The following is a 24591-nucleotide window of genomic DNA, read 5'->3' on the forward strand; positions in this document are numbered from 1 at the left end:
TTTTGGGACAGTTGAGGAATCATGGTGAAATTGTTCTAAGCTGTTCTTTCATTGTTGAATTCTTTCATTGTTGAATTCATTGTGAATTGAATTGAAATGTGAGTATCATGGTTGCCGGTATAGGGCCAACTGGTGAAGGATTTGAAGGTAGCTTGCCTAGGCTGAATTGTCAGCTTGTAGTAGATGTGGGCAACTGTTTCAGCCATAGTTGAAAAACTCAGACTTGGCAACAACTTGTTTAGATAATTCAATACTCGATTGTATTAACAATAGAGACGAAATCTCTATATAAAGAATTTACAAAGACGATGTTTCGAAATGAAACAATTGTGAATTGAAGATGAATTTAGAAAGAATCTAAACTAACTAAGATGCCATTAAAGAAACATTACAAAAACTGTCCCTCCCTGTAGCCAAAGACACTGAGAACAGTTTCTCAAACTGAAACCACAATGTGAGGAGAAATCGCCAACCCGAACTGCTTCAGAAAAAACAACCACAAACGTTTGCAGATGAGCACAACGCCCCAAAACAGACTGCAAGAAGCCACGATTTTTGAGGAAAAATAGTCACACCCTGAAACTAATGTTTACAAAGCCTCGTTTTTTCGAAAAAAATGGTAAAACCCTTAGATAGAAACCCAGAATCCCACCCAAACAAGTAACATCACGAATTACAAATGACCAGACACGATGTTTGAGGAAAAAAACGATCAAAACGAGACACTAACTTTTTTAGGAAAAAAAATTTATCAAAACCCATCAAATAATTTTTTTGTGGACAAAAATTATAAAAAACCCTTTGAACAGCACAAAATTGCCCACGAATTTGCAAACAAAGAAACCCTTGAACAGGTCGCACGGGAGTGAAAAACGCCCAGACAATCAATGCAAAACCCCACGGGTTCGCACAGGTCCAAACATGATGCGAGAAAACACTCAAAGAATATTTTTTTCAAAACTAGAAAAAAATTTAGGATTACAAATTCTTCAAAAAAAAAAAATCTTTTGTCCCGCTCCGGTACCATGTTCAGATAATTCAATATTCAATTGTATTAACAATAGAGACAAAAGCTCTATATAAAGAATTTACAAAGACAATGTTTCTAAATGAAACAATCGTGAATTGAAGAAAAATTTAGAAAGAATCTAAACTAACTAAGATGACCATTAAAGAAACATTACATTATTCTAATACAACCTAGCAAACCCAAAATTTTAAAAATTTGGAACTCGACAAAATCTGAGAAAAAACTTGGTAATAACTCCACAATTTTATCAAACATTTTTAAATACATAAATATTTTAAAATATTCTTCAATGACACATTACTAAATTTGTTGAGTATATTACTAATTTCCATCATATGTAAATCAAAATTAGAGTTTAATACATATCATAAACCAAAAAACAAGTTCAACCTCTAAATGAGTTACAAAGCCACTTCCACAAGCCATGTCATATGTAGAAATTGGCTCGTCTAAAGAGATTTTTGGCAAGTTGTGCTATAATAACATCTAAGTTAGCACACTCAAGAGTTATATCCTGATTCCGCATCACCTCCTCATTGTAATCAAGTTCCTTATTTGACAAATCCCAATAACTAATGGGGATCTAGGGGCAACACTCCCAATGGGGTCAAGGGGCAACACCCCTTGTGGGGGTTTGGGGACAACACCCCAACAAGGTCAAGGGGAAAAATCCCTTGTAGTGTTTTGGGGGCAATGCCCCTCATGAGGTCCTTTGAAACCTTCATCACCAATGAAAATCATTTTTTTTAACTACAAGCCAAAGAAAATAAATTATACGAATTTGGATCGTGAGTTTTACAAGGAAAAATTACTGAGAGTTATCGGGTGAGTAACTCGCCTAACGATTTGGCTTGCGAGTTTTGCAATACTGGTTTCAGCATTACAATTGCAGATTTTGGCAGTTATTACAGCACCTTCTTTGCAGATCTGGGTGGCCAGTTTGGTGCAGCTTCCATGATGTATTTGTTGGGTGGCTTGTTTAGTGCCATACATAATAATTCGGGTGCCAGTTTGTTGTTTTAATTGATGTAGATCTGCATTCACAATTGTCTATAATTCTTGGAACTGGAAATAAATAATAGATTGAGACTGGGCTGCTGTGCTTATTAGGGTTTACATTTTATTGCTGCAACACATCTGATGCCACCAATGTAGTATTCATTTCAATAATTCTGATATGTGACAACAAAATTCAATTACACAGTGTTGAAACTTGTGAGTGTAGTATGTGTTATTTGATCAGATATTACATAATATTCCATTTGGGAATATTAAAAACATTGTCCATCACTAGGGCATCATCATTTCATCCCTCCCTACTTCCTTGAGATCTTAGGTCCACATGACTCACAAGTACATATACAAATTTTGCCAAGCATGTCCTACATTCTCACTTGTATCATCACTTCTGTGTTCATTTTTTATATTTTAAACAGTATGGTGAAGAAGTTGATTACCAGTAGTGTGAAATCTGTTATAGAACATAAGATTACTCAAGAGATGGAAGATTCTTCAATTTTGGCCTTAATGAAAGATAGAATATCCATCTCTAAACAACGTCCCAATCGTACTTTTCGTAAAGAAATTTTCAAGAAAGCCAAGTTCCTTATCAGGGTAAGTTTACAATCTAGATACATGGACCATCAAAACAGATATAGAAAACAAACTCAGGCCCTCTACTCCAATGCATTGCAAAGAATCTATAAGCTTCCAAATACAAACATCCAACTTAATCAAGAATGAGTCTGCAAGCACCTTTGTGAAAAAATCCTAATGTAAAGGAGCATTTGAGATGATATCCTTAACATGTTAACAAATATTGAAATCAAGCGACCAAAAGTACTACATTTGTTCAAGCCAATAAGGAATGTTCCTATGTAGACATGAAGTGATTGAGAACTCATTTTGCGCTTCAATGGAATCCTTTGTTGTACGAGGTCTTGGTTACAGGCAGAAAATTTGAACGGTTCAACAATTTTTCAGAGATCTCCATCAATCTGTTCAGTAAGTACAAGAATACCACAAAGGCCTTCATTATGTCTGTTTTTATCCCTGCTATTATCTATGCCCATAAACCTTCTCCTAGTTTGAACTAGGATAGATATCTTAAATAGATGTATCTAAAAGATGTTGAGAGGTATCAATCTCAAAGCACCTGCAGTGGATTTCTGTCAGAGATTAGATAGGTCCCTCGAAATTATATCTCTTGATGTCTTTGAAATAGAGATTATTTATGATATCTATGCTAGTTTATTAGGTTTCTCTATAGATGTTTATAAAATTGGGCATAATGAAAGTTTAACATACAAATGATGCCATTAAATTTATGGTAATTGGTTTTTGTTATCCACACACTAAATTACAGCCGCCCTTGTTTCCATTGCAATTAGGCCTATTGGTGCAACTATTAGCATAATTACAAGTGGTCATTGAGGTCTCCAACAATGAATGTAAATTGCAAATATTTATGGAAACCAAAATTCCAAGGATGTAATCCGGCTATTTGCAATCACTTCATTTACGCACTTTTCTCAAAAAGTTGTTAAATCTTTATCACCCACTTCTGGTCATTTCATTGGTATGGTTGTCAGTTTTATCCACAATGTAGGTGTAAACACCCAGTCCTCTACTACATCATTCTATGTACCTGAGTTTTGTCATCAAGGAGATCGAATTTCAAGCCGTAAGAGGGGCAAATTTTATCTTAATTGGTAAGATGAATGGATGATTCCCAATTCTCCTCTCTTGGTTGGATATTTGAGCATCACCACTTTGGTTCAAGCTACAAAATAAGCCCTCAATTTGGCAACATATAAACTCGGGAGACAAGGTTCTAAAAGTTTTGGCCCATGAAATTTGCCTATTAATCATGTTCAAACTTCAGAGTTTTCCACTGCAATGGACATATGTCCATGTTGATGTGGAGGACGATTTGATGAAGGATGTTAATTCCCTCAAAGAGATCAAGGAAGCTAGAATTTAAATTTATTGAGGAAGAAAAGACAAGTCGTCAGGCAATTAGTTTCCATAAACCATGGTTTTGTATCTAAACCAAGAGACACTCGATCACCACCTTCAACAGCTGGACCCAAGCCTCAAGTACTCCAAGTACTCCATATTCAAGAATGGCAAATCCCAACCTCACAGTTGCTGCTTAGCTGAAACAGGTTAATACATTGTGAGATCCACTAGCTCATTAGGCAACCTATTGGTGTGAAACCTGCAACGCTGTCATTTGATCTTGTTTCAAGACATCATACATCATTGCAGTTTGATTCAACACCTCTGAGCTTTGCCCCTGTGCAGTCCACTCCATCTCCACCTTAGAAGGTTGTGGTGTCCCCCCAACCTATTCCATAAATTAGTCCGAGTGCCCAACTGGTCAAAGAAAACCTGGCAACTCCTTCCTCATCTGTCATGCAAATCACTCCTTCCAGAACTGAGATCAAGACGCAATGTGTGGATAACCCTGCCTCAAGTGAAAAAGTTGTTCTAAAGGTGCATGATGAACATAGTAAAAATCAAGAGCATAAAATTTCTGATGTTAATATGCAATCATTTCTGTTCACAAGCCATTTATCAGAAATGTCCAAGGTAAAACTCCTCAAACCCATTGAAATGCATGCTTTACTTTTGTCCATGCTATGTTAGTGATACACATGCAGCCTGGCAGCAATTTTTCAGTGGAGACTGCAGTTAAGGTGAGACGGATGATCCTTAAATTATGCTGACTTCATCAAGCATTAAGACAAGCCTCATAGCCATCCCAGGGACACAAATATGTTGCAGATACAGCAGCCAAGGATGCAGTTTGTATTTAAAGAAAAGCAGAAATTACATTACAACTTTATCAATGTGGAATCTATCCTATTGAATTTTATTTGTATTCCTAAACAAGTATGGTTAAGAGTAGAATATCCAAGTTTTCTCACTTTCTGAGAACTTTTAGACTTTTACTGATCTGATGCAGAACGCATTTAACAATCTTATACAGCTATCGTTAAATCCCACAAGGAGTTTCTTAGAAACTATAGTTGTGTAGCTTCAATCCCACAAGCAAATACTTAATAAATGAAATTTCTGTCTCTAGAACTAGATACTCAGTATCAAAAAATAACAATAAACGTTGTATGATTGTACCTAAAATAACAATCTTCTGAAGTGCACATTCACTGCTTAAACTTAAGAAAGGATAACAATAAACAGTGTATGATTGTACCTAGAATAACACTATCCTGTAGTGCACATTCACCGCTTAAACTTGAATTTTATTGGACTATCAAGCAATCAGACAAAACATTACCTTAAGACCAGTATTCTGCTTTTCAAGTGTGGCAATCGTCCTTTGTAATTTTTCAATGTGTTCATTTGACAGCATCACATTCCTCTTACTAAGATCTGCTTGCAGCTTACTCATATCTGCATTCTTCTCATTTAGGTTTCTTTTTAGCTCTGTCATCTCCATCAACATCTGTTAAAATGCATATTAAGGGAAGTGTTATAGAATTTGAGAAATGTAAGGGCAAAATGAAACCACCATGCTAAGTATATTATCAGTAGAAATTATACTACTACCATATATTTTGCGGACATTCTAAATGGCTACAACATTGCTAGAAATAACTGTAAGAATATATACCATTTTGTTACATCATTTGTTTTATATATATTTAGCAAACTGCATTTAACTTCTTTCTGAAGGCTAGAATTCAACTAAATTAAAGCATGCACCTTAGCTCTTCCATTTTCAAAAAATGATTACAGGATCTATTTCCTTTTTGGTGTGCATTACACAGAACACTGCACTTAGTAAGACAGACCACATCCAAACTATATATGCCTCAAATAGACAAGCATTAGAAATATTTAAAACCCACCCCTTCCTTCTCTGCATTTAAAACACTGCATTCCTTCTGAGCAATTTCAATCAACTCTTGTTCCTCTGCAAACTCCAGAAGCAAGTTAGAAAACAATAGACTTCTGATCAATCAAATAGACTTAACGTGAATTTATTTATGATCTAAAAACGACCACATCATACTCTGAAGTTGCAACTTTGCATTTGCTGAATCAATTAGCTCTTTTTCCCGCAATTCCTTCAGTTTACTCATTTCAGCCAATAATTTTTCATTTTCAGCTTTCTCTGACACTGCAGTCTGTTTTGCTTCTTGAAGCAAATTTAAAAGCTCCTGAATACCAGATGTGCTTTTGACATTTCAGTCATTTAAGAAATTCACACTATAACAATAACTAAAACACAAGCAGGCAAACAGAAAAGAAATATCAGGCTAAATAATTATAAACAAAGTATATGCAATATGAATTACATTCTAATTGGCAGGCCCAATATAATATTTAATCCTTCAGAGCAACTTCAGAGATGACAAAATGCAAATCCTCTAGGAAGAGGAAGTAACAAAAGAAAAGACAAGGCAATTTAATAAAAATATTTTGTGATGAACCTTTTCCCGTTCTTGTAATTTCTTGATTTTCAATTCCATTTGCTTTTGTCGCCCCTCTAACTCTGGTGGTGATGAATTTCCATTACTTGCCACATCCCATTTCAAAACTGCACCAGTATTTGCGTGTTTACCATGAACACGTAAAATGCCTTGGCTGTTTTGACTACGAGAGGCATTCCCATACCTCTGTTGCCTGGTTGCTGGGATGTCAATTTGTCCCTGTAAAATGTTGACCATGTGCAGATAGAAATGGTAAGCTCAATGCAATCACAAATATCATGCCCAAAGAAAAAGATGTACTACTTGCACAAAAAATATAAGTAAACTGGCAAGCAAACTTGCTGATGTTCAAGACAACATATGTAAATTTAGAAGATATAAAAAATATTCAATGAATCATTAGGCATGAACCACACTGCATAGGCTAGGAATACAAACAGATTTTAAGTTTAAAAGATGTAAACACTTGGATTGTAGTCAAACAGAAAAACGGGATAGAAATAAAAACAGAGTTCATAATCAAAATCAGAACAATTTTGCAAGAAGTTAGAGGCAAACGAGTGCAACTGCCTGCCTTACAGGTTTTGCAAAACAATAAGGCCTCCTCACCTATAATCACAGAGGACTGTAAGCGAAATATTCTGCATAAGGCAATATTTACTCCCCTCTAGCTTATCTATTGACTGTGACCACAGTATCCAGCTTCTATTGATTCATGATTGTGACAATAGATTTTGGTTGAAGATAAAATGAGATCGACCCTATGGGCCTCAATCTTCTAATACATTTCTGTTCTTGTTGACTTCAATCTGATTCAATCTGGGCAATGTATATGCTAATTAACTCCTAGTTGGGATGGTCTTGAGAGACCTATTTAATGCAGCCATTTTTCAAGGCATTTAAGATTGAGTTCCCTTCTTACAATAGTTTGTGCTGCAAATGCATTGCTAATCTTCAAGAACACCTGTGGTTCTATATTTCTTTTAGAATGGCCTTACTTTGAGTGAGCTTTAAAATTTTAAATATTAAGCGAAGTCTTTTTGTAAATATTGAAGTATTTGTTGCTTTGCTTTTGTTCATTGAATCATTACAGGCTTCTTATGACTTTGGAAGCCCAGCACAATGAGGAAGTGTTCTAGAAGACAAGAAGTATCAAATACAAGTGAATATCTACGGATTAAAACAGGCTTTTAATAAACCTCAAAGGACTAGTGGTACACAACATTAATCTATGAAAATGGCTAATCAGAGGACTCTTAATATTCATGCTAGGCCTTTGTTGTATCCTCCATGCCAGAAATCAGTATGAGAGCATAGAACATGCGATTTCTTATAGAATTTGATCATTGTAAACTTACTGTACTAACAAGGAAGATGAAGCTTGATTTGCTACCTTATATTGCAATGATCTACACCAATTGAGCTAGATTTTAGCCTATGTTATTGTCCAAGGAGTTCATATGATTCCTAGTATAGTAATACCTCCTTATACAACTGTTTATTCATATGGATCTAGATAAGCCAGTAGTGTTAATGGAAGAGCAGTAACTTTAGATGGCTTGGTCTTTGGCAGTAGGCATTTAACTTCTTGTTGGCTCTCAGCTGCTATTGTAATATTCATGACATGGAACTGCAAGCTTTGAAGCCTATTGTCTGTAGCAATTCTATGGTTTAACGAATAATTTCCTCTGCAGTTATTTAGACAACTTTGGTACTATGACTAAGGTTACTGCTACAGATTGATGCTTTGACATGCAAAAATGAATTGCTTATGAATTTGATTTTATAGCACCATATGCCTTTCCATGGATTTGGATTCTGTCACATTATGTGTATATTTATCATTTCCTCGGAATTTTAAAGTTCTAACTTCTTATGTGTGACTTATCTAGCCCAAAATGCTAAAGGCCAGGTTCTTGATTGAGTTTGCACTATTTAATACTACCTTTTTGCTATATCAGAGTTAAAAAGCAAAACTTCTTACACATTTGATTGCGTTGTTCCAGTTCCCGAACCAGCAGCATAAGTGGATTCAGCGGTACCAGTAGCAGTATACCCAGCACCCTTACTAGCGTCACCTACCACCACCAGCTGTTCGAGATCGAGATTCGGATGTTCCAGATCGATACCCAGCAACTCTATTGGCAAAGGCATCGGTAGTAGCAGTTCCAGGTGGTCCAGTAGTTTATCCGGATGCAGTAGAACCAGCAGCAGATCCAGCCCTACCTTTTATAGTGGATGGAGCAGATCCCACAGATCCATAGAACAAAGATTTAAAAAAAGCTTGCTCTAACACCTTTGAGGGCAATTGAAACTAATGTTCCATGATAAATCTGAAAACATAGCTTTTGAGAAGGATTCCTACTAGCATTGATTGGAATGAGTTGGGTAGCTAGAACGTTTGTACCACCTTCTAATTATAATTATTTCACAATAAAGTGCAGCTGTATGCATCCTCAGTATCCAGTTTTTTTGGTCATGAATGTTGGTGTTGGAAATAAGCCACACTCGGACCGACGATGGGCTGGTCCAAGAGGGGCCAGTAGCTCAGTGGTAGAGCACTCCAACAGCGTATGGAAGGTCCTAGGATCGAGTCCCAGCTGGTCCATGTCTCAACATGGTATCAGAGCCAGGTCCAGGCTAGGAACCCCAAGCACACAAGAGATGTGGCTTAAGGGGGGGTGTTGGTGTTGGAAATAAGTCACACTCAGACTGACGATGGACTGGTCCAAGAGGGGCCAGTAGCTCAGTGGTAGAGCACTCCAGCAGAGTATGGAAGGCCCTAGGTTCGAATCCCAGCTGGTCCATGTGTCAACAATGAAATGCTTTCAAAATAACCTTTATTCTTCTTCAGACTATGATGTTCAAAATTGAGCTCTGGAGTTGCTTTGATTAATATCATCATTGAAACATTGGGAGTTTTATAACTCATTTACCTCCCTAAGAATGCATATCAAATCCTTTTCAAATTTAAATAATGGTCGAACACTTGTACGGTCCATCTATGTATTGTTGGTGATGGAAGTTATATGAATATTTACTTGAATTGTTAGTACGCTACAAGAATCAGTAGTTAGAATGACCACAAAGGCTGCAAGAAAGATAAAATAGTGGTAAATAGTTAAATCAACATTGCAGATTTGAGCTTCCTGCTCAGAGGTAAAAATACCTTACCATGATAGTTGTTTCAGTGCAAGGGATTTAGTTATCCTTAGTTCTATCCAAATTGTAATGATAACACTTGTAAGAACTTCAAGGTCAAGCAGAGAAGCTGTTTCTTTAAGATGCAATGTCATCACAGTCTAGTAACTGACCAGCCAGCCAAAGCCACATTGCTTGTATGACTTCAGAAAGCAGTACCAATATTTGTTAAAGACCATAGTGTTGAATACTATTGTTAAGGCAGATGTTTTATTATGAAGTACTAATATGTGTGAACACAATTTTTCCTAGGGTTGCATTGCATGCTGTGTTGTCTATGCTTAAATAGATATATTTCCTAATATGCAGACTTCTGGCTAGCTATTACACCAAATTATGATAATTACACCAAGCTGGACATAACCCTAAATACTGCCTCACCATAAATAAATATTTACAGAACAGATCTATTGTTCAACAGAAAAGCAGGAATTTAATGTACTGTACTTAAATATTTAGGTGCAGGTGTCACTCAAACTCACTGGTAAAAGTCGAGAGACTGAAATTTGTTGAAATAGTAGCTAGCTCGGATACCTATCTATTGTATTTTAATGTTGTCAATGACAATTAAAATACACATGTATTATCTCTTATGTAAATCGAATTTTGGGCTGGACCCAAACATGTAATGTGGAGGAAATTAATTGTTACTTTGGGCTAGACCCAAACTTGTAACATTGAGACACATGTAGCTTTGGGCTGGACCCAAACTTGTATCGTTAAAGGCAATAAATAAAATAAATCAAGAAACTAAATGCAAGCCGACTTGAGGGTTGGCGCCAAAGATGGATATAAATATAACAGCAAATGAAGCCATTAGACAATCATAATATCACGGAAATGCTATCTGCTCTCCTAGCAGCAATCCTTCCTCATGCGAACTTGTGCGAAGTTGTGTGAACTCTTCAAGCTTGATTGTGTTTGGCGAAGTTGTCAAAGATCTTCTTGTGAATTCAATAAAGTCTCCTCTTGTGCGAATCTGATCTAGACTTCTGCTGCTCCTCCTAACCATCTGCAGTTGATGAAGAGCTGCAATCTTCACTGCTATATTGAACAGCAATCTGAGATAAGTTATTGCCTTGTAATAGTCTACATTTGAGATAATACATATTGTATTTAAGGCTGGGTTTTTCACCTCCAAGAGAGAGGTTTTCCCAGGGTATTGGTGTCTTTTGTCTTGTGCTTTATTGCTGTTACTGTTTATTCACAGTCTGATTATAATCTAATTGCTTAAATTAACATCTGATTGTTAAAATTAACATGGTATCAGAGCTTTAGGTTCATTCAAAATAATCAGATTATTAGTTGTCCTTCACTTTCAGTTTGCTGCTTTAGTTTTGCAAGATGGTTACAGGTCTGAAAGTAGAGGATAGACTTGAAGGTGCCCTCAATTTTACATCATGGAAGGTTCGTGTCCTCCTTGCTCTTGAAGAATTAGAGTTGTTATAGTTTGTGGAAGACATGGATCCGACTGATCCTTCGGATCCGGAAGAGCTAAAGCAATTCAAGAAGAATGCTCTCAAAGCAAAGAAGTTTCTTATTGATTCCGTGAAGGATCGTCTTGTTCCAGTCATCTCCAAATTGAAGACAGCCCGAGAGATGTTTAAACATCTAGAAGGGATATATGAGATCAACAACATCAGCCGGACACTTACATTGAGGCAGCAACTTCTTCAAGTCAAAATGAGCAAAGGAGATTCAGTCATGTACTTCTTCATGAAGATTTCAGAATTGAAGGACCAACTCAATGCCATTGGAAGCGAGGTTGTGGACAAGGATATTGTCATGATTGCTTTGAATGGTCTTCCTGACTCTTGGGATCCTTTTATTCAAAGCATAAGTGGAAGAGCTGAATTCCCTTCCTTCGATAGCCTCCAGTCAAATTGCATTCAAGAGGAGTCACGCCTTGCTGCTAGAGAAATGCATAAAGGCTCTCATGGAGGAGATCAACATGTGATTGCATCTCAACATGTTAGAAGAAAGGGAGGCCATTGGAAGAATAACAACTTCCAAAGAGATAGAGACTTCAGACCTCCTGCTTACGATTCAAGGAAGAAGCCAAGGGATCTTTCACGTGTCCGTTGCTTCATATGCGACAAGTTTGGACATTATGCTAAAGAATGTTAGAACCCACCCATGCAAGGAGAGGCCAACCTGAATGAAGTTGCAAACTCAGAGGATAATGAAGACTACCTCTTCATTTTTGCCTTGTCCAGCAATGTGCCAACCGATAGCAACACTTGGTTGATAGACAGTGGTGCATCTAGATACATCACGGGATATCGAAAGCATCTCTCAAACTTGATGGAGAAAGAGTCCAACCTTCATGTGGTAATTGGTGATGATGCTCAGTATTTGATAAGAGGTTTTGGTAGCACTTCTTTAAATTTAGAATCTGGCATGTCCTTGCATCTTAGTGATATTTCATTTGTCCCTGGAATTAAGAGGAATTTAATTTCTATTTCTGCTCTAGAAGATAAAGGTTATCAAATAGCATTTTCTGAGGGTAGAGTACTTGCATGGCCTCAAAAATCTAGTATTAAATCTGCTCGTGTTATTGGAAATAGATATGATAGTTTGTATAAGCTTTTAGCTAACCCCATTCGAGCACTCATTCATGAAGCTCCTGAATCTAGTGAGCTATGGCATAGAAGGCTCGGTCATCTTCACTATCAGGCACTTCCTTCTCTTGAAAAGATGGTTAAAGGTATGCCTAAACTTAATCAATTTCATGATGATGCTTGCAAAGGTTGCGCATTAGGTAAGAACACTAAAAGTCCATTTCATAAAAGTGAAAGTAGAGTTAAGGAAAAATTAGCATTTTTTCATTTTGATCTATGTGGACCCATGTTTGTTCCTTCACCTAACGGATTTCTATACCATGTTACATTTATAGATGACTTTTCTAGAAAGACTTGGATTTACTTTCTAAAATCTAAAGAATCTAATGAAGTGTTAAGTAGGTTTCAAGAATTTAAAGCTCTAGCTGAAAATATGTCTGGTAAAAGAATTAAAGTGTTAAGATCTGACAATGAAGGTGAATACACCTCAAGTAGCTTCAATGACTTTTGTGTAGAAACAAGAATTAAGAGGGAGTTTTGTGTTCCCTACAATCCTCAACAAAATGGTGTAGCTGAACGAAAGAATAGTCATTCTTGAAGCTGCCAAAGCTATGATTCACGATCAAGACCTGCAAACCTTCTTATGGGCTGAAGCATCCAAGACTGCAGTGTACATTTAGAATAGATGCCCTCACCGTGTCCTGAAGAACATAACTCATGAGGAAGCTTTCACTGGAGTCAAACCAGATATCAGCCACCTAAGGATCTTTGGAAGTCCTGTCTATGTTCATGTGCCAAAGGAAAAGAGCACTAAGTTAGAACCTTCTGGGAAGAAGGGTATCCTTGTTCGATATAGTGAATCTTCCAAGGCATTTCGCATCTACATTCCTGATCAAAGGTACATTGAGGTAAGTAGGGATGTCACCTTTGAAGAAAATATTGCTTTCAAGAAATCTAAAAGTTCTCTTATTGATATTGATAAAGAAGTCAATGATAATCAAAATATGGATATTGATACTAACCCTGAGATTCAGAGGGACTCTATTGAACCTCCTGAACCTATTGAGCATGATGATCCTCCTAAGCCTCTGGTTCCAACTGATGGACCTAGAGACATTGCAGTTAGCAAAAAAAGACCTCTTTGGGTTAGAAGCACAATTCAAGATGCAGAAAAGTTTGCAGCTCCTAGTGGCACTTTCAAAGAAAGTAAGAGACCTCAGAAGCTCTCCAACTATGCTGCAATGATGTGCAACATCATTGAGGCTAAACCATCCAACATAGAAGAAGCCATGAACCAGCAAGCATGGAAGCTAGCCATGGACGAAGAGTATCAATCCATCATCAAGAATGATGTTTGGGATATTGTGCCTAGACCTAAAGGTAAGTCTGTTGTTTCTTCCAAATGGTTGTTTAAAATTAAACATGTTGTTGATGGTAGAATAGAGAAATATAAAGCTAAATTTGTAGCTCGTGGTTTTTCTCAAAAGAAAGGCATAGACTATGAAGAAACATTTGCTCCTGTTGCTAGATATACTTCCATTAGAACTATTATAGCTATTGATGCAGCCAAAGGTTTGAAATTACATCAGATGGATGTAAAGACTGCCTTCCTTAATGGTGTTATTGAGGAAGAAATCCATATTGAACAACCTCAAGGTTGTGAGATTCATAATAGAGAAACTCATGTGTGCAGATTGAAGAAAGCTCTCTACGGCCTCAAGCAAGCTCCTAGAGCTTGGTATGAAAGAATTGATAAGTACTTAGTCGGTTTAGGATTTTATAAGAATGATGCTGACCCTAACATTTACCTTAAAGTATTTAATGGTGAAATGTTAATTCTGGTTCTATATGTAGATGATTTATTTCTAACTGGTGAAGATAGTCCCATCATTAGGTGTAAGAAAGAATTAGCTACTGAATTTGAAATGAAGGATCTAGGTCTAATGCATTACTTTCTAGGGTGAGAAGTGTGGCAAAGACCTAATGAAATTATTCTAAATCAAGGTAAATATACTATTGATATATTGAAAAGATTTGGTATGATGGATTGTAAACCTATGTTTACTCCTATGGAAACTAACTTGAAGAAGTTGAGTATTTCTGCAGCTAACTCTGATTTTGTAGATCCTTCAGAGTACAGGCAATTGATTGGATCCTTAATGTATCTAGTCAACACTAGACCAAACATTTGCTATGCAGTGAGTGCACTTAGCCAATTCATGAACCAGCCAAAGCATGTTCACTTGGTGGCAGCCAAGCACATCCTGAGATACTTGCGTGGAACAATTGGCTATGGGCTGAAGTATCCAATCAACACAGTAATCAATTTGGAAGGCTACTCTGATTCTGATTGGGGTGGAAGTGTTATTGACAGGAAAAGCACTTCAGGAATCTGTTTCAGCTTGGGTTCCGCTATGATCTCTTGGGCCAGTAGGAAACAGTCCTCAGTTGCATTAAGTACTGCAAAAGTTGAATACATTGCTTCAAGTGTGGCAACTAGAGAAGCAGTTTGGCTTCGCAAGCTTCTTGCTGGGTTGATTGGACAACCTTGGGAATCCACTGTTATTTATTGTGATAATCAGAGTTGTATTAAAATGTCTAATAATCACGTGTTTCATGACAGGTCAAAACACGTGGAAACTCATTATCACTATATTCGTGATATGGCACAAAGAGGTGCCATCCAACTGAAATATATCAGCACTGATGAATAGGTTTTTGATGTTCTCACCAAGCCTCTAGCTCGGGTGAAGTTTGAGTACTTCAGAGAGAAGCTTGGAATTGTGGAGAACACGGCATTGATTGAGAGGGAGTCTCAATGTTAGTGATGCAATTCAATCTGCATCTTCCACCCTCTGCGAGCAATGCAAGGTGACATTGTATCCTTCTCTGGGAGAGGGATGAGGTGTAAGACCTCTTCCACCCTCTGCAAGCAATGCAAGGTGGATCCATCCTCTGCGAGCAATGCAAGATGGAAATCATGAAATGAGTTCATGATATTTATGTGTTTTATTGCAGGTATACTCTATGAAGCTTATACATTCATCCTTGCGGGCAATGCAAGATGAAAGTCATGAATGGATCATGACGAGTGGCAAATATCCTCCCTAGCTTAGAGGGAGTGTTGAAATAGTAGCTAGCTCGGATACCTATCTATTGTATTTTAATGTTGTCAATGACAATTAAAATACACACGTACTATCTCTTATGTAAATCTAATTTTGGGCTGGACCCAAACATGTAACGTGGAGGAAATTAATTGTAACTTTGAGCTAGACCCAAACTTGTAACGTGGAGACACTAAATTGTAGCTTTGGGCTGGACCCAAACTTGTATCGTTAAAGGCAATAAATAAAATAAATCAATAAACTAAATGCAAGCCGACTTGAGGGTTGGCACCAAAGATGGATATAAATATAACAGCAAATGAAGCCATTAGACAATCATCATATCACGGAAATGCTATCTGCTCTCCTAGCAGCGATCCTTCCTCATGCGAACTTGTGCGAAGTTGTGCGAACTCTTCAAGGTTGATTGTGTGTGGCGAAGTTGTCAAAGATCTTCATGTGAATTCAATAAGGTCTCCTCTTGTGCGAATCTGATCTAGACATCTGCTGCTCCTCCTAACCATCTGCTGTTGATGAAGAGCTGCAATCCTCACTGATATACAGCAATCTGAGATAAGTTATTGCCTTGTAATTGCCTACATTTGAGATAATACATATTGTATTTGAGGCTGGGTTTTTCACCTCCAAGAGGGAGGTTTTCCCAGGGTATTGGTGTCTTTTGTCTTGTGCTTTATTGCTGTTACTGTTTATTCACAGTCTGATTATAATCTAATTAGTTAAATTAACATCTGATTGTTAAAATGTGCATGTGACTGAAAACAGTCATTAAGCTTTTATTAATGAATTGCTTAGTGTTTAAATCACTAAAGATAATCAATACGGTAAAAAGAAAATCAGATGATGGCAAACAACAATAACATTAGAAAATTTCAGAGAATAAAAACTTTGCCTAATTCACAACCCAAGTCGCTCGCCCAAAAACTCAAAAAATCTTTTGTTTCAAGGACTCCCTGTTGGTTCCAAATTATCCCATTTGGGCAATCCTAATCCTCAATGTCCACATGACTTCTTCAAGCCATTCAAACCTAAGTAATTTTCTTGGCAATTGGTCTTATTAAGGGATTGGCCTTGCATCCCTCACAAATTCATTCAAATCTGACATGCTTTTAGGGTGACGATTCTATTTAGCATATTGAAAGATAGAAAATCTGCTATTTTTTCAAATTCATTCACATCTAACATGCTTTCAGGGTGAAGATTCTATTTAGCATATTGAAAGATAGAAAATCTGCTATTTTTTATGTTATGTTGATTGTCAATTTTTTATTTATGCTTAAGATATGATTTATTCTAATGTGTTATTGCAGATTCTAGTGCAAGTTAATAAAATTGCACTTGAGGTGGCCACTTACAAGTGTTACTGGATCATTAGAGTAATGCTCCTTGTGTTGTGGCCAAGGTACCCTCCACTCCCTCCCCAACTAGGGGTTAGTCTCCTCGTAGGCATCATCGATGCCATAACCAGCTTACCTATGGTCATCAAGAGGCTCATTCATAGGCCTCTCCTCCCATAAGAAGGGATCCCGCTCAATACAGCTAGTTGTGGCTTGGTAGTAGGTGCTCTACCTCTTTGCCATCTATTGGTAGAGGAGGAGCTTTGGGCTGGCCAAACCCCAGCACATTTCTTTGTCCAGCTCTTGCAATCTCACCCGCTTGAGTGGTTACTAAAGAAAACAGAAGAGAAAACGTTAATGCTAATGATGGTTGGGACCCTCCTATGGTTACCTTGAACCCCACTAATGTATGGGGCAATCCAAATGACTTGGATCCCCCTCCTCCTCCTACATGTCTCTAGCCACCTAGCAGCCTGTTTTATGTTTTTTGTTATCTCACTCCAAGTTGATGCTTATGTTATCAACTCTCTCCAATCCATCATAACCTCCACTAAAAAACACAAGTGAGGTCTCCTGGATAGGACATCTACAACTACATTTGTCTTTCCTTTCACATACACAATGTCAAAGTCATAAGCCTGAAGCTTGCTTACCCATTTTTGTTGGTCTATCATGAAGGTCCTTCTAATTCAAGAAGTATTTGAGGTTGTCGTGATCGGGTTTAACAATGAATCTTCCTCCTACAAGATAGGGTTTGAACTTGGCCAAAGCATGCATAATGGACAACATCTCCTTATCATATATCAAGTAACTTCTCTCAATAACCCTTAACTTCCTACTCTCACAAGCAATCAGATGCTTATCCTTTATCAAAACAGCACCTATTCCTTCTCTAGAAGCATCACACTCCAACTCAAAAGGCTTGAAAAAAACCAAGATAGCTAGCACTGGGCAAGTACACATCACCTATTTGAAGTGATCAAAGCATTTCTATGCTACATTTGAGCAAGCAAATACGCCCTTCTAGGTCAAATCTGTGAGTGGAGCTGCCACCTATGAAAAGCCCTTAACAAATCTTCTATAGAAATCGCATAACCCCAAAAATACCTTATGTCGTAAGAGATTGGTGGGTGGTGACCAATCTATGATTGCTTTGATCTTATCGGAGTCCACTGTAACAACCTTAGAGCTAAGAATATGGCCAAGGTAAAGAAGATTTGTCATAAATCACATTTAGACTCCTTGATGTACAATGACTCCCTCTCTAGGATGCTTAACACCTCATCAAGGTACCTCATGTGCTCTTCCACAGTCTTGTTGAAGATCAGAATATCATTAAAAAATATAAGGACAAACTTCCTTAGCTACTTACAAAAGACTTGGTTCATACATGATTGAAAAGCGGTCAGGGCATTAGATAACTCAAAAGGCATCACCAAGAACTCAAAGTGTCTAAAATGGCATCTAAAGGCTATCTTCTCTACATCCCCCGCTTGCATTCTAAAATGTTGGCAGCCTGACCTCAAATCGATCTTAAAAAAGTAACAAGCACCGTGCAATTCATCAATAAGCTCATCAATCTGAGGGATAGGATACCTATTCTTAATAGTCCTTTTGTTCAGTGCCCTATAATGAATGCACATCTGCATGTGCCATCTTTTTTCTTAATCAGCAATACTGAAGAAGTGAAAGGACTCTTGTTGAGTCTAATATGTCCCATGTAAAGTAACTCTTTTATGGCCTTTTCAATTTCATCCTTGTGTCTCTTTGAATGTCTATACGATTTAGCGATCACTAGTTTATATCCTCCTCCAACTCTATGACATGCTCAATACCTATCTCTAGTGGTATTCTAGGCGGTATACTTCTGAACACCTTGTTGTGCTTGGATAGCAAGGTCTGAATATCTAGGTGATAACTGCTCTTCTGCTGCCCTATGACTGTAGGCATTATGATGTGCCTGGCTACCCATTCAACCTAATCATGCCTTATTGGCCTCTCCATCCTCTTAAAGAAGACTTCTCTCAAACCACCATCCGGCATCCCTATGAACACTATTTTCTTCCTCTTGGATTCAAACTTCATTTCCATAGTATTCAAATTCATAGTGAACTCCCCAAGAGTCTGCACCCAATGCATCCCAAGAACCACATCAGTATCTCCAATACCCACCACATAGAAATCATCTTTCAACTCATACTCACCTAATTGTATACTCAAGTTAGAGATCTTTCGAGTGCAAGTGAGTTTAAATCTGCCCACCATCATTACTTTAAATCCTTAAAAAGAATTTGTTTAGAGTCCTCTCTTCGCCACAAAACCCACATTGATCAATGAGATATATTATTCGCTGCCCACATAGAACACCCCTAACCTTATATGATCCCACTTTCTGAAAACTAGAAGTTGGGCAATGGTTCCATAACAACCTTGTTCCTTTTCCATATCCTCAAATGCATTCTCTTCTTCACTACTCTTTGAATCTGTGTGCTGATCTGAATTTTCTGAAGATGTCTCATCTATTGAAAAGTATTCAATTTACTTATCCTTTGCTTTAATAGCACACTTATGAGATAGATCCCATGGCTCCCTGCAACGAAAACATATTTTTTTCCTTCTGAGATCATTAAGTTGTTCACTATCCAATCAAGTTGTCCGTTTCCTAGTCTGATTTGATTCCTTCTGAAAATATCTTTTGTCTTTGTCCTTCTTATGTAGGAATCCCTTTGAAATTTACTTCTTGAAGCGGAAGATTCCATATCTCTAGCTTTCTTGATGACATCTTGTAATTAGGTGGACTAAGTGCCTTAATCCAACCCCTCAAAGGATTTGATAAACCAGCCATGAATAAAACAATGATTCTCCCTTCTGAAATATTTGTCACCAACACTAACAACCTCTAGAAATCCGTGATGTAAGTATCCACAGAACCCCATAGTTTTAACTGAGCTAACTTCTTAAAATGTAGCTCTAGGGCCTTATCAAATTTGTCAATGAGCCTTTTCATGAACTTTGCAAAATTATTTTTCTAATCATGTCCCAGAGTAAGCATGAGCAGTACCATTCAAGAGAATAACAGCATATTTGATTGCCTCATCTTCTGGAATGGAATTAAGCTAGAAATAGGTATCTAATTTCTACACCCATGCTCTTGTTGTTTTCTTTTCCGACCCATCATATTAAGGAATGGTTAGCTTGCCAACCTTTTTTCCTGATCCATTATTGTGAGCTCTTCCACCCTAGGAGGTCTGTGCTTCATTCTGAGGTCAACATAGTCCCTGAAAGACATCTCAGTTTGAAAATTTGAACCTGCATCCCTCCAATCTTGCAAGAGCTGATCCGGCAATTTCATTAAGTGTAGGTCCATGATCAACTTGTGGTTGGACTCTAGGAGGAAAGATGGGCATGAAAGGCCTTGAGTTAGCTATTCTAGTACGCTCATTTGCAATTTTGTTGTTTACCAAATTATCTCCTTGGCTATTATTTCCACCATTGTTATTGTTATTGTGGTTGTTGTTGTTGCCCAAAATTTGTTGATGTTGAGCCAACATATCCATCAATTGAACAATGCATTGCTTTGTATCATGTTGTCCCCTAGCTGCAAAATTGAGAATGTCTCTTGTGCTAGGATCTTCTCTTGGTCCTCCACGCTCTCGATCTCTACCAGCCATGTTCACTTCACCTTGTTCAACCTCACCTATGGGCTTAACCTCACCTATTCCACTGCTTGTGGCCAAATCCTAATCTAAACCAAGGATTCTTGAAATAGTTTCCCTATCTGGTACTTGAGGGGGCCACCAATGGGTTTTCCTTTGTTCTCTGTTTAAGTATCTTCATTCTCTTTCGCTCATAGGAAACACAGGTTGGCAAGAAAGCCAGCTCTGATACCAATGTAATATGCTTTTACTTATATTTTTTAGTTTTCCTCTTTTAATATTGAAGACAAAGATTGCAGCTAATAAAGATAATTTAAAATGCAAACATTCAACATTACAATAAGCCCAAACAATCAATATCATTCATTTTCATTGTTCCATAGTTGCATACAACGAAAAGAGGGGTTATTACAAATACCCAGATGAAAATATTAATCAAATATCAACTTTATGACATACCCATATGATATGAATATACACAAGTCTGATTCATACTTTGTAGCAGCAAAACTTAAGCTATGAATTTGGACGCCACTCCTCCCAAACTGCTCCAACCCCTTCAAAATTGTTATTTTTCTGAAGATGAGACCTAGGCGACTCACAACAGCAAAAGAGGTTCCTTCAAACTTAGGCATTTTGATCCCTCAAACCCCCACGTCCTCATTCTAGTTGTACGGCCAGCATGGGGAAGGGTGCGGCTATCATAAGGAGTCATAGGTGACTGATTTTTACCCTCTAAATTTGCCCTTCCTGTCTTCACTATGTTCACAATGATTTTCTCTATCAAACCAGAAGATACTATCTGAAACAATCTGAAATCTTCTCAAATGAAGCCTTTTGTAATTCCTGTGTGAAATCATCTGCAGATCCAACAGGATAGATCTTTCACTTTCAAAATGGATGTCTTTTCTGAAGGTTTTCATCCTCAAAAAGCCCTTGTAAGAATTCTGTTCAACCAGCAATTTCTCTTCATTCAATCTCCAAAACATAAATCTAAGATGAGCTCTAAGAATCTATTTAACTCCTCTCTAATTCCCACCCCAACATATTTACTAAGGAAATCTTCCACTCCAACATATTTACCCATGAGTCTGATTCATTTTCGCCTTGATTGCTGATTATCCCTTCGTTGATCAAAAGGGCCAATGGTAACTTCAAAACTTCCTGCAACTCATGAAGGATCATGGACAAATTGTTTTTCTCTCTTTTCACATTTTGTAACTCATTGTTAAGCTCTCATAGACTCTTCTACGCACCATCCAATATAATTTTGCTGGCCCAATTGTCTACGGCTAAAGTGACAGACTGGTTCCTTTTAATTTGCTTTAATTTACTAGGGTCCAACCCCTCAATAGGAACATTTTCAATTTGACCCATAGATTGATTATTTGTTTGTAAAATAAATTGGATGAAGGAAGTCAAAGTATTTACCTGCTTTTGCAACACCACATTCTTTTGTACTTCAAGCTTGACCCTTTTCAATAGGACGCCTACAGAGAATTTAGTGTGATAAATGTCTCCTTCAACTGTAGTTAGACCCATATCTACTCTACTCAAGGTGAAGTCCAATTCTGTAACTTCATGTTCACTCTTATCACCGATGGGATCTGCAATCTCCAAAAATCTGTGACCTGAAACAGGGTCAGCAATCATTCTAGACATCCTTCTAGCCTTTTTGGGAGTGGGGCTTCCCTGTAATAATTTAGCCACGGTGTCCACTTTTGTGTCTAGCATAGATATATATCTATTTTTCTTTTCTACAGCCTTTTTCAGCCATGGGGGCGAAGCAAGAGCAGATGAACTAGGAACAATAGTTATTGTGTCCGTTGGTAGCGAAGGTGTAGAATCAGCAGGGGCAGAATCATTGGGTAGGGAGAAATCAGAACTATCAACAAAAGTATTGGCAATGTTATCTCCACCGATCTAGTTGAAGATAAAAGAAACATTTTCTTGGACATCGCCCACAATAGTTGACAGGTTTTCTGAGGCGGGGGTAGCAGGAACAGAAGCTTCTTCGTTCACTTTTCCTTTTGAATAGGTTGGTGCATCCTCTTCGCACACAGATTTCAGCTTTGCATTGTCCTCTGGTTGTTCTCCATCTCCTCTGGATTGAGAATTACTCCTTTAGGGTGTAGGAGTTGAGATGGTTGGGGTTTTAGAGGTGGCAGGATTCTAAGAAGTGCTATGTTCTTGATTTGATGCCCCTTTCTGTGTGGAGGAACCAGCGCATTCTCTTGCCTTCTTCTCAATCCATTTTCTTGTCCTCTCCAAGACATGCAAGGTCCTGCTCTCAATATCTACATTATCCTTATCTGACCAGAGCAACATTTTGATGAGTTTCATCAATTATCTCAAAACCATCATCAACCAAACCCTCAAGGATAAACAGAGGAAGCTCAAAGGCCTTGACTTGATCTAGTGTCAACCTCATGTAATCCCACTTTTGTACTTCTCTGATATCTAGGCAATCTTCCTAGTAATCCTCTAATCATGGTTGATGCAAATATGTTCTAGATCCATGAAAATGGGCTCGAACGTAGCCTTTGCTATTGTAATAGGGCCTATGTGACAAGAACTGAAAATTGAACTTGGCCAAACTTGGCCAAAATCTTACCTGCCGACTTGGCGGCCTCATTGCTTTTGCAAGAAAAATCAAATAAGGAAATGGGAAAAGAATACCCTTTCTTCTTCATGTGTTCAACATATTTTACATTCACCTTCGCCATTTGGCGGCAAACTTCCAGCAGCACAAAATAATCTAAGACATACTTAGGCAATTTGTATGGAGTATCCTCATAACCTCCAATCCTTATATATGAGAAACTGTCAAATTAAATAAAATAGCTGCCAAATTGGGTTATTAGAGTTGTAGCTTCCGAGGATAATCTCCTCTCAGGCGAACCTTCAATTCTCTTAATCATTGTCCACAAGAAAGCATCATTGACACAGAGATAATCTTTCAATCCTAGTTTCCTTTGCAACTGCAGGAAATAATCATATATGGGTACGTCGCAATCGGAAGACTTAGGGGTTGCAACCCTGGCCAAGACACCTCTTTGCTGGCAAGGATATATGTAAACAGCGAGCACATATTAAAAGATGCTCCTCGTCAATAACTAGCCAATTGCTCATGTAAATGTTGGCTCATGAGTGTAGCCCAGTCAATGTATGAATTATCGCCGCAAATAAGAATCATAAATTGACACATCCAAAATGGAAAATCCTCCGCTTTAGCACTTCCCACGACCTGGTGTGGAAGGGTAATGGAATCAGATATTTCATCTTGAAAATGATCCCTTTTTAGCACTAAAGGGAGTTTTGATTTACCCTTCTTGAATCTTAACCTTTAACCAGCTGGTTGCAATTCGATTCAAGCACCATTCCATTTTACCTAAAAAATAATCCAACCCGGACACCACAAATACATTTACAAATTGTTCCCTTTCGAGAAGCCTAAGCACTTGAGACACAATTTCAGAATTGATTCTGACAAGCACCGTGTAGAAATCGAAACACAGAAACAGAGGAAAAATAGAGCACATATTTACACACATAAATTTCTTTTATTTATTCATGCAAATCTGATTACATAGTGCCTCTGTTAGAGGTCTTTCTCAGGTTTCTTTATTCTTCTCACGGGCTGTATCAAACAGCAATAATCCTCTCTTTTTATAGAGGTCATAGCCCCTTTCAATCAATTATAATCATGCAACTTAAAACAGAGCATTCACTTACAAATAGGAGAGAACGAGACTCTTTCAACATGCATTTATCATACATTATTCGCACAGCTTTATTTAACTGATAGATCTAAAAATAAACCAATGTAAACTAAATTCTAAACTAGCAGCCTAAAATTAGAACCGCAACATTGTAATCATCAAAATATTGCATGGCGGTGAGGCTCATGCATCAGTTCTCAACACACCGAACCATTGAAAGTACAAATTTCATGAGATTCAAGGTGGTAGTGATTAGCACAAGAAACAACTAACTCAAGGCAAGGGACGGCATATGGGAAACCGCCGGCTTCAAGAAGGCCACTTTCAACGACTTTCTTAGCAAGAGGAGAGGCAGACTCTTCTCTCATTCTTCTTAAAATGCCATGCACTCACATCACTTAGCTTTGTGTCTACTACACCATCTAAACCATTTTCTATATTGGGAGGCATGAAGGAAACAAGGATTTGGAGCTGCTGATATAAAAGGCAATTTACAA

At 37.7% G+C, this 24591-nt stretch overlaps 1 protein-coding gene across 6 annotated transcripts in view; it reads right to left on the minus strand.

Annotated features, from left to right (window-relative positions):
• The window catches only part of LOC131063469 (golgin candidate 4), a 100382-nt gene that overhangs the window by 45313 nt on the left and 30478 nt on the right, over window positions 1-24591 (minus strand). For all 6 annotated transcript variants that reach the window (XM_057997280.2, XM_057997279.2, XM_057997281.2 and 3 more), the window contains exons 5-8: window positions 6493-6711; window positions 6072-6219; window positions 5908-5972; window positions 5334-5501 (exon numbers count right to left, since the gene is read on the minus strand). In XM_057997280.2, the coding sequence (XP_057853263.1) occupies window positions 5334-5501; window positions 5908-5972; window positions 6072-6219; window positions 6493-6711 (600 nt within the window). The remainder of the gene's footprint in view (window positions 1-5333; window positions 5502-5907; window positions 5973-6071; window positions 6220-6492; window positions 6712-24591) is intronic.

Source organism: Cryptomeria japonica, chromosome 7 (genome assembly GCF_030272615.1).
Source record: "Cryptomeria japonica chromosome 7, Sugi_1.0, whole genome shotgun sequence".
Taxonomy (NCBI): domain Eukaryota; kingdom Viridiplantae; phylum Streptophyta; class Pinopsida; order Cupressales; family Cupressaceae; genus Cryptomeria; species Cryptomeria japonica.